Raw genomic sequence first — 17,664 nt, forward strand, 5'->3', positions numbered from 1 at the left:
GTTAATTGAGTAATTGGTTAAAAAAAAGACAATGGCTTTTATTTAAAAAAAAAAAATGTTTTTTTATTTACAAAAATGTGAGGAAATAAAAGTTCAGGACATCTACTGCAAATAAAGGAAAAAAACTAATGGTCCTGGCTCTGGGACAAAGGCTGAAGAAATAGAATTTAAAAACTGTTATGATTGCATCACTGAACTTTGAGAACCCGTTCAGTAGCATTAGTAGCGTTGTTGTGCACACTGTAAATCAGATTTATCTGCTGGAATCACAGATGTTTCAAACTTCATTCTCTCTTTTGAATGGGAAAGACTGTTTTAGAATTCTGTATTTGCCCTGTAGCCCTGTCGGCCATGTCAGTTCATATTTTTTCTTTTTGATAAAATTCTATTTATTCCAGTAACTGCCAGTCATCTTATTGTTGTTACACCTGCACTCTCTCTGTGCTGTGAATGAGAGGCTTAACCTCTTAAGACCCGAGCTCTAGTTTGATATGCATTTTTTATTTGTCTTTGCTATTTGGGCTTATTGGAACTAAAAACTAAGCATCATCTTTTGACATGATCTGGTAATATAACCCTAAATGTGATGTGCATGCATGTGGACGCCAGGTCCTAAGAGGTTAAGATTCTCACTGCTGACATACAGTTAGTACTTCAACCAAAATGCAAAATGTACTTTCTATACGATTAATATCTTATCTAGCATGTCTGCTTCTACCTTTTGCCCACACATCTAGTGTTATTGCATTCAACTGGAATGTGAGGAAAAAGTTACCAAATGTAATAATATATAGGCTCAGTATATGTTAAACTCCACACTGCAATTTACATAAAACAATGTGTGAGTGTCAAAAAGCAGACACAAGGAAGTGATTCCTTTTTCTTAACTGAAATGAATTGAGTTTCTTCACATGTACAAAGCCAAGAGAGAGTGAATATAGACCTTTGCTGTATAGCCTGAAACACCACTCATAACAACATGAATTTTTTGCTCTGTAATTGCTTGATTTATAATAAGCAACTGCTAGCACTCAGACAAACTTGTGTTACGTATCTTTGCTGTATCATACAGTAGACATCTAAACTGGTGGTGTTTTGTCTTTCTCATGCTGTGGCATCTATACAGCCCTTTGGAATGAAAACATAGTGAGGAAGCATAACCTAATATGTTCTAACAGAAAAACAAAAAGTGATTCTCACATGAGGAAGTTTGCTCTGAACTGTTTACAGGATGATTGTGCATATTGCAAATACTAAAAACCACAATCTGAGGGTTGACAAAATGTCCAACTCCACATGTCTCAGATTCATAAAAAGTATGAATTATTAAAAATTAAACATTAAACATCATTCAAAAAGAAATTAAACATTATTCAGCGGGTTTGATTCCAATCACATTATTCAGCACCTTTCACCTGCAAACCACTGTAAACCCCCTTCAACATTACTATAGGGACTCCAAGAGTTCCTGTCAGAGCTCTGGCTGCAGCATTCTGGATTAAATGGAGCCTTTTTATGGAGTTACTGGGACATCCAGATAGTAATGAGTTACAGTATTCCAGCCTTGAAGTAACAAATGCATAGACTAGTATTTCTGCTTCATTTTGAGACAGGATGTTCCTAATTTTGGAAATGTTGGGCAAGAACTCGTCCTCCTTGGGCCCACTGGGTCATTACAGTTCAGTTGTAATCAGGACCATACACCGTACAGGACCGTTTTGTTACTGAACTTTATTGCCTTTATGTGTTTGGCACCAGTGACATGCTCTGACACTGGGTTCATGCTCTGATAAATAAATCAATCTTTGGAAATATTTCGAATCTGGACTGAAGGATCAGATGCAGCCTCTGTTTTCAATAAGGAAATAAACAAATGCAAAGTTTTTGGCACTGTGGCGTGTCTGCTCATACATATTCCTGTTTCAACCTGCAGCTCTCAACGGATACAAACTGTTCTCCGAAGATGAAGGACTTGCTGGCAAACTTTCCCTTTAACAACATCGGCATTTACACCACAGTCATTGTGGTTTTTACTTACAGGTCTCTACTTACAGGTTTTTACTTACAGTCTTTTAATGGACAGGGACATGTGAGGAAGAACAAAACTGTAGTTTTTATGTGGCTTTGCCAGTTTTCTCCCTATTGGTCTTAATTCTTTGTATGGACAAGACATTTCAGACAAGATTTGTATGGACATGTCCGTGTAAATGTCCGTGGATACGAACATGTCTGTGTCTGTGTCCATGTCCATGTCCATGTACCTGGACATGGACATGCAGTGTAAATTGCAGTGTGGATCTGATTCACTGACAGATAATTTTCTTCCTCTGGTCAACGAAAAGACAGGACCAGGCAGATGTGATATAGCATGAGTCTAGCATCATAATCCATGAAAAATTCACTGATCTTCAACCTGAGTTTATCAATGAACAGACTGTGGAAAATCTGGTTTTGTCTTATCTTTTAGTTTTAGTTTGAAATAAAAGTTTGAGGGATTAATATTTTTGGTTTTTGTTGGATTTGCCATTTAAATGTATGTCAAACAGTAAAATTGCGATTTTTTTGGCAGGGGACAAACTATTATATTGTAATACTCAGGATTATCAGGGCCAAGATAAATGGAAAATAAAAATTGAATATTAAAATCTAATCTATTAGGGGCCTATAATAATTAAAAAATGCCTAAAAATTACGCAGATGACATAAACAGTGTGGGCAGTAGTGCAGTGGTGTCACTTTGTCCTCTCAGCAGCACTTTGTTGGTTTGAACCCTGGTGGACCCATCTCTCACCCAGTGCATGCTGGGATTGGCTACAACCCCCCACCCTAAATTGAACTAAGCAGTATAGAGGATGGTCAAATAAACAAGTATTTTTTGTGTTTTTTCTATCCATCCATTTTCTTCCATGGGGGCAGTAGCCTGAGCAGGGATGCCCAGACTTCCTTCTCCCTGGTCAATTCCAGCACTTCCAGGGGGATACCGAGGCAATCCCAGGCCAGCCGAGAGACATAGCCCCTCCAGTGTGTCCTGGGTCTTCACAGGGGCCTTGTCCCGTTTTTTTTATTTGTTTGTTTGTTTTTTGGGGTTTTAGCGTCAAGCTTGTGTCATATCTTTATATGTGTAAAGTACGGTGGCCGACAAGGGCAAAAGCGCCGCAACGGCCCAACGCTGCAAATACAAAAACGCCCTAACAGCCAAAACACATGCAGGAGACAAACGCTGCAAATAGAAACGCAGCAGCCAAACTTTGTTCATAGCCTCCCTGAGATCGGGGTCCCCCTACAGGCCTGGCGCACTTCCGTTGTAGCGTTTCTTTCGTGTTTTGGTTGTTGCGGCGCGTTTGGCCTTGTCGATCACCGAAGTCAAGGTTTGTCGGTAGTTTTTACATGTCAGGTAGATAATTTTTAGATTTAGTTCTGCAAACCTTTTGTTGTTTGGTTTTTGTTGGTTTTAAATTTTAAAAAAAATCACACGTAACATTTTAGTCTTATTTTTTTCTACAAAACCATTTGATATAATTTCCATGTTGCTGATAACGTCTCTATACAAACATACAAAGCTGATAGTTCACCTCTTTAAGTCACTTTATGTTGTAGAGACAAACTAACTGACTTATTGTAATAATAATTCAACAAGTTAATTTACGTCAACATCCAAGTGTTTACGAGGAGACGGTGAGCCGCCTGGAGGTGTTCGCCAGGGAGGGCAACGTCCCGAACATCATCATAGCAGGTAAGTCGGAGGAGAAACACCGAGGAGGATTATGATGCTCCCGTTATAGGTCTGCTAGAAACCTGGGTCAGAATCAGCCAGTGTCATTGTACTGCAGTCTATAATCCTGAGTATTTATACTCTCAGAGTACTGCACAGGTCAGCTGTACAGGTGTGTTTAACATGGAGCCAGGTGTTAGCAGGTAAAGTCAGAAATATGTAAATAATGTTAGAATAATATTCCTTTGGACAGAAAGATAAACAAACTAAAAGACAATAGAAAATATCAAGGAGAGAACTATATTCGATACGATGACTAAAGAATCCACGTGTTACTGTTTTCTCGTTAGCTTAGCTAATAGTTAAGTCTAACAACGCAGGTACACCTTTACTTTGAACGCATGCGCGCTCCCGCGGCGGGAGATACAAGCTGTCTGCTGCTCAGGCGTCCAGGGGAGGCAAAGAGAACACGTGGTTCAATACCAGCAGTTTGATAAAACATCACAAGACTCATCACAAAGCTGAGTACACGGAGTTTGCTGTTTATTTTTATTTGTTGTTACAAGCAGAGAAGAAGATAAAAACCTGTCTTCCAGTTCGTTGCATTTTTAGCCTTATAGTTATGTCTCCCAACGTTCTATGACACTTTTGATCAAGTAAACAAATGTAATAGAACATTTTTAGCACATGAGAACAATCATCAGAGGACGCTCATTCTGTTGCCATTCAAAACTATAAGCTGCGTCTCATCGTGCAGCCTCCGAAATGAGACGCGGCTTATATCTACATGTCTCTCTTGCCTCTGTAAAAGTTCTTTGTTCATAGCATCCCTGAGTTCGGGGTCCCCCTATCGGCCTGGTGCACTTCCGTTGTGTTTTCTCTCTCGCAGGTGTTTTCGATGTTGCAGCGTTTCTTTCTTGCAGGTGTTTCGTTGTTGCAGTGCGTTTACCCTTGTCGGCCACCGTACTCCCCAGTCCCTAACGCATCAGTCAGGTCCAGGTCAATGCAGCACTATATAGTGAACTCAATTAGCTAACAGTTTTGGATACTCTTTTTTTTTTAAATTTTTTTATTGACAACAAAAATATACAACACAACAAGACATCAATCATCTTGAGATACAAGTTCAAGCATTCATAAAGCAGTCGTAGCACAGCTAACAAAATGTAAAAAAAACCCCAAAAACAAATAAACTAACAAAATATAAAGGACAAACAAAAAAAAAAAAAAACAAAGGAAACAAAGAGGTTAAATCAAATCAAACTCATTCAGCAGTACACACATTTCAACATCTTTTTGTTTTCAATATGTTCCAGAGAACTGTACCAAAGGTTCACCTCATTCCTCCAATGGTTAAGACGGGGTTTCAGTTTCAGATATCTGCGTTTATGAATAACAAATTTACCCAGCAATAAAAGATTGTTTATAACTAAATAGCCTTTTTATCTTCCAGAAAAATTCCAAATTTCACCATATCCAAATTTAGAGGAGGTAGCTTAAATCTTCTCCCCTGAATCCAGCTCTGTACATCTCTCCAAAAGGAAGATACAAACTAACAATGAAAGAACAGATGATTGAGATCTTCAATTTCACTTACACAGAAGGAACATTGATTCACCTCCAAATTAAATTTCTGTCTCAAAAATTCATTGGTTGGATATATTTCATTTAAAACTTTAATCAGTTTTGGACACTCACCCACTACTTTTTTTCTGTCGCAGATTATGACGTAGCACGGGCCGCCGGCGCATGTAGACGTCATTTGGTGGACTTCCTGTTTCAAACTCTAATTATACTCTAATATAATTCTAACGCTACGAACTCTATTATTGTTTTAATAATTTAGTGATAGAAATGAATTTATCTCATCATAGTTGTTTTCTTAAAAGGTATAACTTAACTTGACTTTTGGGTGTACTAACTATATAGGGCCCTATATAGTGATATATAGAACATTCAGACACAGCCGAATAATTAGTCTGGAATCTCTTCAGTTGAGATCAATTTCCAGAGAGCAGATAAATAAGCAGATAAACACAGAGGACTGTGTAGAGTCTTTACTAAAAGTAAAGTGAATCTTTTTTTCAGAAAAATGCAGGGAATGGATTTTGTTTCTCAGTGTTCATGGAAGCTTGATATAAAACCTTTGTTGAGTATACAGTTTTTTATAGGAGCCTTTTAGGGGCATTAGTGAGTCCACATACCACTGAAAAAGATGAGAAGAAACCCTGATTGTTGACTTCCAGAAGTAAACTCCAATGAGAATATATTAATCATTGGTTATGGTTGGAAACATTAATTCACCATTTCTGCTGAATAGTTTGTCTGAGTTGTGTAGAAATAACTGGACATGTAGCAGCTAAATGTTACTGTGCCTTTAAGGAAGCTTCTATTTTGGAAACGAACAGGAAACAGAATGAATGGATTCTTATTGATATAGCACCATATGATATATAAACCTCTTTATGCTGAAGTCTGTGAGGGTCTGATGGGACATTTGGAACATAGATTTTATGGCATGACTATAAATGACAAAAACTAATGACTGTTGTGGTTCAGGTCCTCCCGGCACAGGAAAGACCACCAGCATCTTGTGTTTGGCCCGAGCTCTGCTGGGAGCCCCCATGAAGGACGCCGTGCTGGAGCTCAACGCCTCAAACGACAGGTGAGACTGGGAACATGATGCTGTAGGAAAATCATGTAACGTAAGCATGTGACCTGATGGTGGCTCTGCTGGTGTCTGCAGGGGAATTGACGTGGTGAGGAACAAGATCAAGATGTTTGCTCAGCAGAAAGTCACACTGCCCAAAGGACGACACAAGATCATCCTCCTGGATGAAGCTGACAGGTGAGCCGACAGGAAGTGACAAGACAGGAAGCGACACTGTTGTTATTGAGGACTGCTGTGCGGCTGAGCACAGCTCGCTGTTATGTTTTGAGATTGTCAGACTGACTTTAGCCCAGTTATGCTGGCTGAGTGGTTAGCACTGTTGCCTCACAGCAAGAAGGTCCTGGGTTTGCAACCTGGCCTTTCTGTGTGGAGTTTGCATGTTCTCCCTGTGTTTGCGTGGGTTTACTCCAGGTACTCTGGTTTCCTCCTACAGTCTAAAAACATGTATGTCAGGTTGATTGGTGACTCTAAATTGTGTTATATTTTTTCCATTTGTAATATATTTTCATAGAAAATAGCTTGTTTTTCATTTTCTTATCCTGCTCCTATTTTGTATCTTGTGTCTTACCTGCTGGTGTGATTATGTGAATTTCCCCACTGTGGGTAAAGGTTGTTCTCACTGCTGACCTGTGACTCTGCACGCTGACGCATCTCTGACCTCTGGTGGACAGAAAGCCACAGTCTCTCAGGTCCCAGCCAATGTTCCTGAAGTAACAGTACAGATTTCTTAGCAGTACTTTACTCTGACTGTGTAGGATTAACACTGAGTGTTGGTTGGTTGTTCTGATTTTCAGTCAGTTTTGGCTCAGTTCTGTCTGTGTCCTCCTATGCTGTCAGGCTGCTCCAGCACTGACACAACCCAGTGTAAAAATGTCTGTTCAGTCTGAACTGTGTGAACTGTGTTCCTAGTTCAAAAACTGTAAATTCTTAGTGTACCATGTATACAGACCATCAGGGTCCAAACTGATCCTGACGCCTGATGGGTCCATGTCACAGATTCAGTGTGAGGAGGAACAGGGTCCAAGCCTTTACAACAAACATTCACTCTGTTCTGGTTCTGGAGTCTGGTCCATGTGAGATCCTCAGACTGAAGCTTTGGCAGGAGAAGCCAGACACATCAGGCCCCTTTAGAAATGGACACACAGCTTCACAACATACTGAGAAATATTGGATGACTATAGTTCAGCAGGTTTTATTAAGCTGTAATGTGTAATTATACTGTTTCTGCTGTGTTGCACATGTGATTATCATCATAGTCATTATTCTCAATAACCAGTGAAGTCTGATGCTTATCAAGCAATACATAATGAATCTATTACATGTTTCCTGTTTACTTGTTAAGATATGTAAATTCATCATACTGCAATTTTGTCATATTACAACTTATCTAAAATGCTCACAATTTGACATCTGCAACATCTTGACATCACATACACCATATTTGACATAGTCTGCACTTAGGGCGACAAAGGCGCACTAGGCGCCTGCGACTGCCCCAGCTGCGGAAAGGAAAGGCCCACGGTGTCGCGTGCGCTTCCTCCCAATTGATGGCAAAGCGACCCTCAGACATATGGAGGAGGATGTTAAATTCCATTGTATGTCAAAACACACAAAATCCTAAATACTGACTCTAGTCATTTCCTGTTGGGCGTGGCTATAGCAATGTATGTACAAAAAATGTTGGTCCTGGGGAGTTCCATAGACCTACCAAGTTTGGTGTGTGTAGCTGAAGTTATGTGCCGACCACAAGACCATCATATCAAAATGAATAGGCAAGACAGGTTAAAAAGCCATTCTCTCTGTTACCACACGGTGTCGCTATGTCAATTTGTTATGTTGCACTTATGTATATCATCATAGTCATTATTCTCAATAACAAGTGAAGTTTGATGCTTTTCAAACAATGCATGAAGAATTTATGACACATTTCCTTTTTATTTGGTGAGATATTAAAAGTCATCGTAACATAACATAACATTTTATCATATTATCATAGTTTTCGTCCATGGGAACCAGTTCAAAAATGTCCCCGTTCAGCAGCAGGAGAAAACAACAACAACAATAATCATCCTTACAGAAACCATAGGCCACAGCCTTCACTGCAGGTGCTCAGGCCCTTATTAGGGGGTGATTTCAGACACAGCTAAGTTCAGCTACTGGACAATGCTGTTGTCTCCTTGCAAACAACTACAGTATCACATAATGAAGGCCTCACTAACTAAAACAGGTCTAAAATGTTAATGCTGAAGCTTCATTTAGAAAATCACTAGTTTGAACTCATTAGTCACAGCACTCTGAGATTTTCTTTGAATAAAACATGTCAAAGAAGTGTGACTCATTTTGAGAGTTACACCTGTGTTGTGTTCTCCTGGTTATGAGCAAAGGTAAAACTGTGGAGAATCACAGCACATAATTTTGTCAGTCACATGCAGCTTCATGATAGGTTGGTAGGTATCTGACATACTTGCCCTTATGGTGACATGTTTGCCTTCATAAATCAGACATGGGTCACTGGCTTTAGCTCTGATAAAGGAGCTGTCTTCGTTATTATACATATTATAATAAAGATCACGATCACACTCTTTGCTCTTATCAAAGACTCCCACTGCATACCAGTTTGAGTACTGACTGAAGTCATAGGGCACAGAGTACATGACAGCAATTTTCTCTGTGTGCTGGTTTGTATCATTGTGCAGGAGCTCATAAGTGAAGACACCAACAGCTCCACGTGCTGCATGAGGAGTCTTGCAGAACTGGATCATGTCAGATGTGGAAGACTCAATGAAAGGTGATGGAGGTACGGCACAGCCCCCACTCTCAAAATACATCCTGTGTGTAGAAACAGTAAAGCAGTTATTACTAATCAAAGATCACTTGGGAACGTTGCACTTACATGGCTGAAAGAAATGTGTAAAATACCTTGGATTACAGAGACTGTAGCATTTACAGTTGTTCTTAAGCTCAATGGTGCACTGGCGATGTGTCGGAACAGCTTCACCAATTGCACTTCCAATAGACACTACTGCCCCAATAACTCCAGATGCTGCCCCTGCTACATCAGCCATGATGGATCTGTTCAAAGAGACCATAATGTACCATTGTGTTGTTGAAAGAGGTGGAATTAAAGTGATGATGTGTGCATTCTTTACATCTTAAGGATATTAAGAATATCTGAGTAAGCTGAATGCTGAGTAAAAATTGAATTGAGGCTTTAAGTTCAAGTTTAAAATATAATGAACATAGGTATATGTTCATAGAAATCCAATATAAACCCAATGTATTCTGTTTGATTAAAACAGTGTTAAACTCTTAATACTTGTGTAAGTTCTTATTTTGACAGAGAGCCAAAAATTACACAAGAGACCAGGGTGTCTTCAAAAGAAGACTGAGATGGGCCCCCAAAGGTGAGCTGATGCAACACTCACACCATGTCACACAGAATTCAATTACCTGCTTGTTGCTTAATAAATTCGGTCCACATGGAACATGTCACAAACTGAATTATTGTTATATGTAAGGTTAAAACAAACGTCAAGTTGTAACTTATGACTCAGATTTGAACAGAACCACTTTTCTGACAGATAAATAAAAAGTGTGCAACTTGTTTACTGTTCAGCTGTGAAACTTCAGGCCTGCTGTCAGCCTGACAGACAATCAAAGAAATATAGTAGTGCAGGTACCAGAGCCAGGTAAAATACTTTAGCCAGCTTTGTTAACAGTTATAAGTAAAACTTAACATGCTCAACTAAAGTATCTCAGTCTGAAATACTTATAATCATTAACCTATAGAAACACTAAATCTAGTAAATTAAACATTATGTTGCAAAAAAGGTCAGTTGTTTTCTTTCTTTCTTACCTTGTATGAACACGTCTGAAGGATGTCTGCAAGGTTCGACTGTCAGACTGGGATGTTCCCCAGTTTATATAGTTGGAGGACTACAGGTGTGGACACATCCTGTTTCAGAAGAATGTAAGTGAGCAGTTCTAAGTAAATTCTGAGAGTACTGCTCTCAAATATTAAGTTTGAGATATTTATGAACTTTATACCTCGTTAGAGAACCCATGAAATGAAATAAAGTTATGTGCACAGATCAGTAGGGAAGTGAAAGCTGGTGGAAAGTACCAGGAAGACTGAGTGAACAGAGAGAAAGGGAAATACCTGAATTAAAATAGAATAAGATTTGGGAAATTAAATTGATGGGCAGGTCAGAGTCACGTGGGCCTTAAATTAAATATTTTCCAGCAACCATAACAACTGTTATTATAAGAAGGAAGCTACTGTTAACCAGTGTGACTGTATTAGTATCTGTAGTTCAGGCCTATGCAGGTCTTAGCGAAGGGGCAACAGGAGGAACATTGGGATGAAGGTAGTGAATAGCTGGATCTGTTGTTGGCACCAAACAAGTTGGAGTGTGATTCATAGTAAACTGCATTTATGTTTGACCTGTAGTGTTAGTCTGGACAGCCAGACAGGCTGTGTCCGAATGTCCGCCCTAGTCCCTAACCCATCAGTCACTATATAATGCAGCACTATATAGTGAACTCAATTTGCTATAGGGCCCTCTATATCACTATATAGAGCCCTGTATAGTGATATAGAGGGCTCTATATAGCGATATATGGGGGCCTATAGCTAATTAAGTTTGTACCTATATTAACTGATAATATAGTGATATATAGGACATTCAGGCACAGCTGAAGAATTAGTCTGGGATCTCTTTAGTGGAAATCAATTTCCAGGGGGCGGGCCAATGGATGCAGAATAAACCAATCAGAGAAATGAAGGATATGACACGGGCAAAACTACAGTGAGACCAGCGAATGTTGTAGAGACACTACTACAAGCTAGTTGTTATTTTTGTTGTGAAAACATTAGAATACATGATGTTATCACCTGTTGTGTGCATATTTTTGATTGGAGTAAAGAGCAAAAGCCACTTGTAGAAAGATTTGTGGACTTGGGACTGGCATTGAGAAATGTTGCAAACGACACAGTGCATTTACAAGGTTTGTATAAGTCTGGCTGGACAATGAGCGTAAAGCCCGACCATTTGCAAATAAATGGCTGTGATTGGCCCGGCTCTTTTGAGGCCAGAGGAAAAGCCTCCATATGGCAGGGGGCCCAGATTCTTTCACTACGAAAGGAGTGGGTCCTGGCTGGCCAGGCTGTAGTGTTGTTATCACAGTTAAATAAGCAGATAAACACAGAGGGCTGTGTAGAGTCTTCACTAAAAGTAAAGTGAATCTGTTTTTCAGAAAAATGCAGGGAATGGATTTTGTTTCTCAGTGACCTATTCATGGAGGTTTGGTGTAAAACCTTTGCTCAGGACTCAGACTTTTAGAGGCATTAGTGAGTCCACATACCACTGAAAAAGATGAGAAGAAACCCTTATTGTTGACTTCCAGATGGATTTCTGTGACAGAAGTAATCTCCAATGAGAACATATTAATCATTGGATATGGTTGGAAACATCAATTCATCATTTCTGCTGAATAGTTTGTCTGAGTTGTGTAGAAATAACTGGACATGTAGCAGCTAAATGTTACTGTACCTTTAAGGAAGCTTCTATTTTGGAAACAAACAGGAAACAGAATGTATGGATTCTTAATGAAAATGTTGTAAACCTCTTTATTCTGAAGTCTGTGAGGGTCTGATGGGACATTTGGAGCAAAGATTTTATGGCATGACTATAAATGACTAAAGCTAATGGTATGATGGTTGTGATCCAGGTCCTCCCGGTGGAGGAAAGACCACCAGCATCTTGTGTTTGGCCCGAGCTCTGCTAATTTCTTGTTTTCATTGTTATGCAGGCATCACACTGATATACCTTCCCTTGAGAACTGGTGACCTCAGAAGCCTAGCTGCTACTGTTTAAGGTCTCAGGGATGTTAAATGTCAGATGGTACACTACTTTTTCCAACTTTACAGCTCAAAAACAGAAATTTGAATGTTCAGCCCCCAAAACCTCACAGCTCCATCTCTTTGGGTCAGCTACCAACTTATCAAAAACCCACAGCCAAAAATCTAAATGTAATTTAGATATAAATCAGATGCATTTTCTGGTGTGGCTGCTAGTAAAGTCCCAGTCACACCATAAAGTGTTACTGTGAAATCATTGAGTCCCAGTCAGTAGTTTTATGGATGAGTTTATTTGTCATTTAGCAAACTCAGAATGACACTGAATGCAAACATTTTGCTCTACAGGATCAAACAGTTGTTGGAAGCTGTGTTGCCAGTTTGTCACTGAAATGTGATTTCAATAAGAAGACCAAACCAGTCCCAGCATGTCTGTGGTGTGTGTTATATACAGGCAAGGCAAGTTTATTTATATAGCACAGTTCATCACAGAGTAATTCAAAGTGCTTTACAGAAATAAAAGACAAGTTGAAAATACATAAGCAAGAATCAAAATAAGAAACAGCAAATAATGAAATTAATATTAAAGGAAACTGAGTGCAGATACATCACTTTGGATAAAACACGGTCAGTTGTCATGTGTTATATGCCACACTAAAAAGAAAGGTTTTTAGCTTGGACATAAACATTGCCAGACATGAGGCTTGTCTAACATCATCAGGAAGACTATTCCAGGTTTTAGCTGCATATGACTGAAACGCTGCTTCTCCCTGTTTAGTCCTGACTCTGGACACGAGCAGAAGGCCTGTCCCTGATGTTCTCAGAGTTCAAGATGGTTCATATGGTATCAACATGTTAGACATGTAATGTGGTGCTGAGCCATGAAGAGACTTATACACAAGCAGTACAGTTTTAAAGGCTATTCTCTGAGAGACAGGAAGCCAGTGCAGAGATCTGAGAACAGGAGTAATGTGGTTGTACTTCCTGGTTCTAGTCAGGACCCGAGCAGCAGCGTTCTGAATGTACTGTAGCTGCCTTACAGCTTGTTTTAAGAGCCCCGTAAACAGGCCGTTACAGTAATCTAACCTGCTAGAGATAAATGCATGGATGAGTCTTTCCAAGTCTGATTTAGACATGATCCCTTTGATTCTGGCAATGTTTTTGAGATGGTAAAATGCTGACGATGTTATCGATTTAATGTGGCTGTTAAAATTCAAGTCTGAGTCCATGATTACCCCTAGATTTCTAACTTGATTTTTAAATTTTAGAGAAAGAGACTCGAGGTGACTGCTGACACTTTCTCTTTGTTTCTGAGGCCCAAAGATGATTATTTCAGTCTTGTCACTGTTTATTTGGAGAGAGTTGTTTTGCATCCACAGAGTGATCTGTTCAGTGCAGTGGCAGAGTGAATCAACTGGTCCATATTCACCAGCTGTGAGTGAAATGTAAATATGAGTGTCATCTGCATAGTTATGGGAGGACACATTATTGCTGCGGATTAACTCACCTAAAAGAAACATGTAAAGATTGAACAAAAGGGGTCCCAAGATGGACCCCTGGGGGACCCCCACATGTCAACGCCATTTGGTCTGAGATACAGTTCACTTCAATGAAATACGTCTTGTCTTCAAGATAGGACTTAAACCGTTTAAGGCAGTACCAGAGATGTCTATCCAATCCTCTAACCTCCATAACAGGATCACATGGTCCACTGTGTCAAAAGCAGTACTTAGATCCAGCAGTACTAAGACAGAGACTCTGCCAGCATCGTTGTTCAGACAAATGTCATTTGTAACCTTGATAAGTGCAGTTTCAGTGATGTAATGGGGCCTAAAACCTGACTGAAAATCATCAAAGCAGTTGTTTAGCATAAGAACATCAGTAAGTTGTTGTTAAACAACTTTTCCAAGGATTTTGCCTAAAAACGGCAGGTTTGATATAGGCTGGTAGTTGTTCAGTACCACAGTATCAAGACTACTCTTCCGGAGAGGCTTGATGACAGCAATTTTCAGGGCTTTTGGAAATGTTCCAGACTGTAATGAGTTATTAACTAATTGAGTGAGTTGTGGTAACAAACTGCTTAGTACTGATTTCAGAAACCAGTGGGTAAAACATCAAGGCAACAGGTGGATGAGCTCAGACTTGAGATGGTCTCTTCAAATGTTATGTCATTTACTGGTGTAAAGTGTCAGTTCTACCAAGTGTTTCCTGGATGGCTGCAGAGTTGGTATCTGCCTTGTGCAATTTATTGTTTGTTTAATACCCTGAATCTTGTCATTAAAAAATAATGCAAATTCATTACATTTAGATGTTGAAATTAGTTCCAGTGGCAATGGAGACGGAGGGTTTGTTAACCTACTCACTGTAGCAAACAGGACATGTGAGTTGTAACTGCTGTTGTTGATTTCTCTCTTTCTACGTAGTTTCACTGATATCATAATGCCATAATATCATATCAAATATCATAATGAACCTGGAGCTTTGATTTACACCATTTTCATTCGGCCTTCCGGCACTCCCTTTTCTCTGACCTGACCGAGTCATCATTCTCCACGGCGGTTTTTGCCTGTTTCTGATTAATTTATCTTTAACTGGAGCAATCACACCTATGACATTTAGAACACTTGAAGTATATGAATTCAACAAATCTTCAACATGAGAGAAAGTGGTGTTTTCAAACCTAATTATCTACATAAACATTTTCCTGGTGTTATCACTTATGTGTCTTTCTGAACAAGTGTCCAGTTGCATCTTTGGGAATTATGGACAATTCAAAAAAGACACAAAAATGGTCAGACAAAGCAACATCAATCACAGTGACATTAGAAACGTTAACACCCTTAGTAGTGACAAGGTTCGGAGTGTGACATCTGGTATGGGTCAGCTCTCACTTGCTGACCCATACATGGCCTTAGAGCATGCTGACTAAGGCCATACGTTTCAAGGACGGCAGAAAGTTCTTTAGCATATCTGTCACAGGCCTTTTCCATGCGAACATTAAAATCACCTGTAATAACCAAACAGTCAAACTCTGTGAAGACAACTGAAAGCATCTCAGTAAATTCATCAATAAAATTTTGACAGCATTGGGGAGGTTTGTAAATTATTATAAAAAGTACAGAGGGAGATAATTTTTGCTCCATTTTAAAAGATACATACTCAAATGATAAGAACTTCCCAAATGACAGCCCGTGGGTAACCATATTATCCCTAAAAACGCACAGACGCCACCACCCTTTTTCTCATGTTTCTGATAGAAATGTAAAATTAGGTAGGGTGGATTCAATAAGAACTGCATTTGCTGTCCTGCTATTTAACCATGTTTCTGTTAAAAACATAAAATCAAGATTGTAAGAGGAGATACAATTACTGATTAAAATTGATTTGTTACATAAAGATCTGACATTGAGCACTGCAAGTTTCAAATTAGTTTGAGTAGGGCCTGAAACTATCTGCCTGCAAGGGATTTGAATTAGATTTTTCTCACTGATTTCTCTGATATATAGCATATATTGACTTCGGTGTGGGGAGATCAAAGGATCAGGGGTTTGAATCCTGACCAGGGCATCACCAGTGTGGGCCCTTAAGCAAGGTCCTTAGCGCTACTAGCCTACCTCAATACAAATGAGCGATAGAAATACTGGAGTCATACCGGCTCAGACGTCACCTGGGTCAACCAGGTCCGCATCAGGTGCTAGGGGACCAGGGCAACCTGATGAGAAACGGCCTACTGGAATACAACACTCATGGACGAGGGCTGAGAATAGAGAGTGCAGAGAATAGAGAACTGTTGGAATGCTACTACATGAGTAACCCCAGCGACAGGGGTGGTTGAACCCTGTGGTTGAAGAGGATGTGGGACCTATGGAAACTTCGAAACCCAAAACAACTAGTAGCTCAATGTTCCAACATCTGGAATGGCAACTGCTATCACTACTGGAGATTGAAGAGGGGCAAGGGGGAGTCAGGACGCAAGGTCAGGGAAGAAACAATTCATCCCCACCCGAGATTGGGTACCAAGCCCTGATAACAAGCCCCTACATGCTCAACACAAGAGCAGCTGACCTGAGAGTGAAGATCGCGAGTAAGATGGACACCTCGTTACAAAGACTAAGTGATGTACCCTCTGAAAGTCTACTATAAAATATGAATGCAGCATTCCAAAACAATCCCTACTGTGACCATCACTGAGACCAACAAGCTGATATACACCATGGCAACAGTGATCCTTTAGATGCTTGGCCACAAAATACACACCACCACCAAGGAGCAGTATCCTACATGGAGAAGGAGGTTAGAGGCAAAAATAAGGGTAACACGAAAAGAAGTTAGCTAACTACCAGAACTGCAGAGAAGTGGGCTGAAGTTGGGTAAGATGTACAGCAAGCTGTCCATACCAGAGGCCCTGGAGACTGCTAAACAACGACTCACCGCCCTGGCCACACGCCTGAAAAGGTACACCAGAGAAATAGAGTCAAGGAGAATAAACAGGATGTTCTCCACCGAACCGTCCAAAGTGTACTTTCAGTGGCAGGGTAGTTACATGAGAACAGACCCACCAAGGCTGGAGATTGAACAATACTGGAAAAACATATGGGAGAGGGAGGCATCAGATAACACCAATGGCCAGTGGCTGGCAGACGTCAGAGCAGACCACAGCAACCTCTCTGAACAGGAACCAGTAACCATCACAACGGCAGATATCTGAGAAAATGTCTCAAACATGAAGAACTGGACAGCACCTGGGCCTGACATGATCCACACCTACTGGCTAAAGAAACTAACTGCACTCCATGAGCGCCTGGCAGCTCAAACGAACCAGCTGCTGGATGAGACTCACCCAGAGTGGTTAACTGAAGGCAGGACAGTCCTGATCCTGAAGGACCCCCAAAAGGGAGCAGTCCCATCCAACTACCGCCCGATAACCTGCCTCTGCACAACATGGAATCTCCTGTCAGGAATCATAGCGCCTAATATGAGTAAGCACATGGCTCCATACGTGAGCAGGGCCCAGAAAGGAATGGGTAAGGACACCAGGAGAGCAAAACATCAACTATGGGTAGATAAAGCAGTCACTCAAGACTGGCCTTGGATACCGACTATGAAATGGAAATGAGCCACCTCCTGTACATGGATAACATCAAGCTGTACGCCAGGACTGAGCGAGACATCGACTCACTGATCCATACCACCAGGATATACAGCAACGACGTTGGAAGGTCATTCGGACTGGACAAGTGTGGTCGAATGATAACAAAGAGAGGGAAGGTTGTCAGGACTGAAGAAGTTGAACTTCCACAAGGCAGCATATCGGATGTTGAGGGAAGCTACAAGTACCTTGGAGTCCCACAGGCAAATGGGAACCAAGAAGAAGCCACAAAGAAAGTGTGGGGGTTTTACACCAGGTCAAGGGGTCACTTGAAT

At 40.4% G+C, this 17,664-nt stretch overlaps 2 protein-coding genes across 2 annotated transcripts; one reads left to right on the forward strand and one right to left on the reverse strand.

Moving 5' to 3' along the window:
- Window positions 1-2,225: 2,225 nt before the first annotated feature.
- On the forward strand, window positions 2,226-7,236 carry LOC113145194 (replication factor C subunit 2-like). The gene is made up of 5 exons (XM_026331632.1): window positions 2,226-2,280; window positions 3,629-3,733; window positions 6,272-6,377; window positions 6,459-6,560; window positions 7,221-7,236. Exons 1-5 carry the CDS (start codon window positions 2,226-2,228, stop codon window positions 7,234-7,236), a joined length of 384 nt encoding a protein of 127 aa, XP_026187417.1.
- Window positions 7,237-8,755: 1,519 nt separating this feature from the next.
- On the reverse strand, window positions 8,756-10,346 carry LOC113145195 (bryoporin-like). Its single transcript, XM_026331633.1, has 3 exons — window positions 10,240-10,346; window positions 9,303-9,455; window positions 8,756-9,212 (listed from the first exon to the last, which is right to left on the reverse strand). Exons 2-3 carry the CDS (start codon window positions 9,446-9,448, stop codon window positions 8,756-8,758), a joined length of 603 nt encoding a protein of 200 aa, XP_026187418.1. The 5' UTR covers window positions 9,449-9,455; window positions 10,240-10,346.
- Window positions 10,347-17,664: the final 7,318 nt, after the last annotated feature.

This window comes from Mastacembelus armatus, chromosome 7 (assembly GCF_900324485.2).
Source record: "Mastacembelus armatus chromosome 7, fMasArm1.2, whole genome shotgun sequence".
In the NCBI taxonomy this organism is placed as follows: domain Eukaryota; kingdom Metazoa; phylum Chordata; class Actinopteri; order Synbranchiformes; family Mastacembelidae; genus Mastacembelus; species Mastacembelus armatus.

Excerpts from the sequence above, each read along its gene's own strand:
- LOC113145194 (XM_026331632.1), top strand. The coding sequence starts at position 2,226 with ATGTCTGTGTCTGTGTCCATGTCCATGTCCATGTACCTGGACATGGAC. Across the intron at positions 2,281-3,628 it reads CCTGGACATGGACATGCAGT|TTCAACAAGTTAATTTACGT; the intron begins GTAAATTGCAGT and ends TTGTAATAATAA. Across the intron at positions 6,378-6,458 it reads CTCAACGCCTCAAACGACAG|GGGAATTGACGTGGTGAGGA; the intron begins GTGAGACTGGGA and ends TGGTGTCTGCAG.
- LOC113145195 (XM_026331633.1), bottom strand. The coding sequence starts at position 9,448 with ATGGCTGATGTAGCAGGGGCAGCATCTGGAGTTATTGGGGCAGTAGTG. Across the intron at positions 9,213-9,302 it reads TACAGTCTCTGTAATCCAAG|GATGTATTTTGAGAGTGGGG; the intron begins GTATTTTACACA and ends TTCTACACACAG.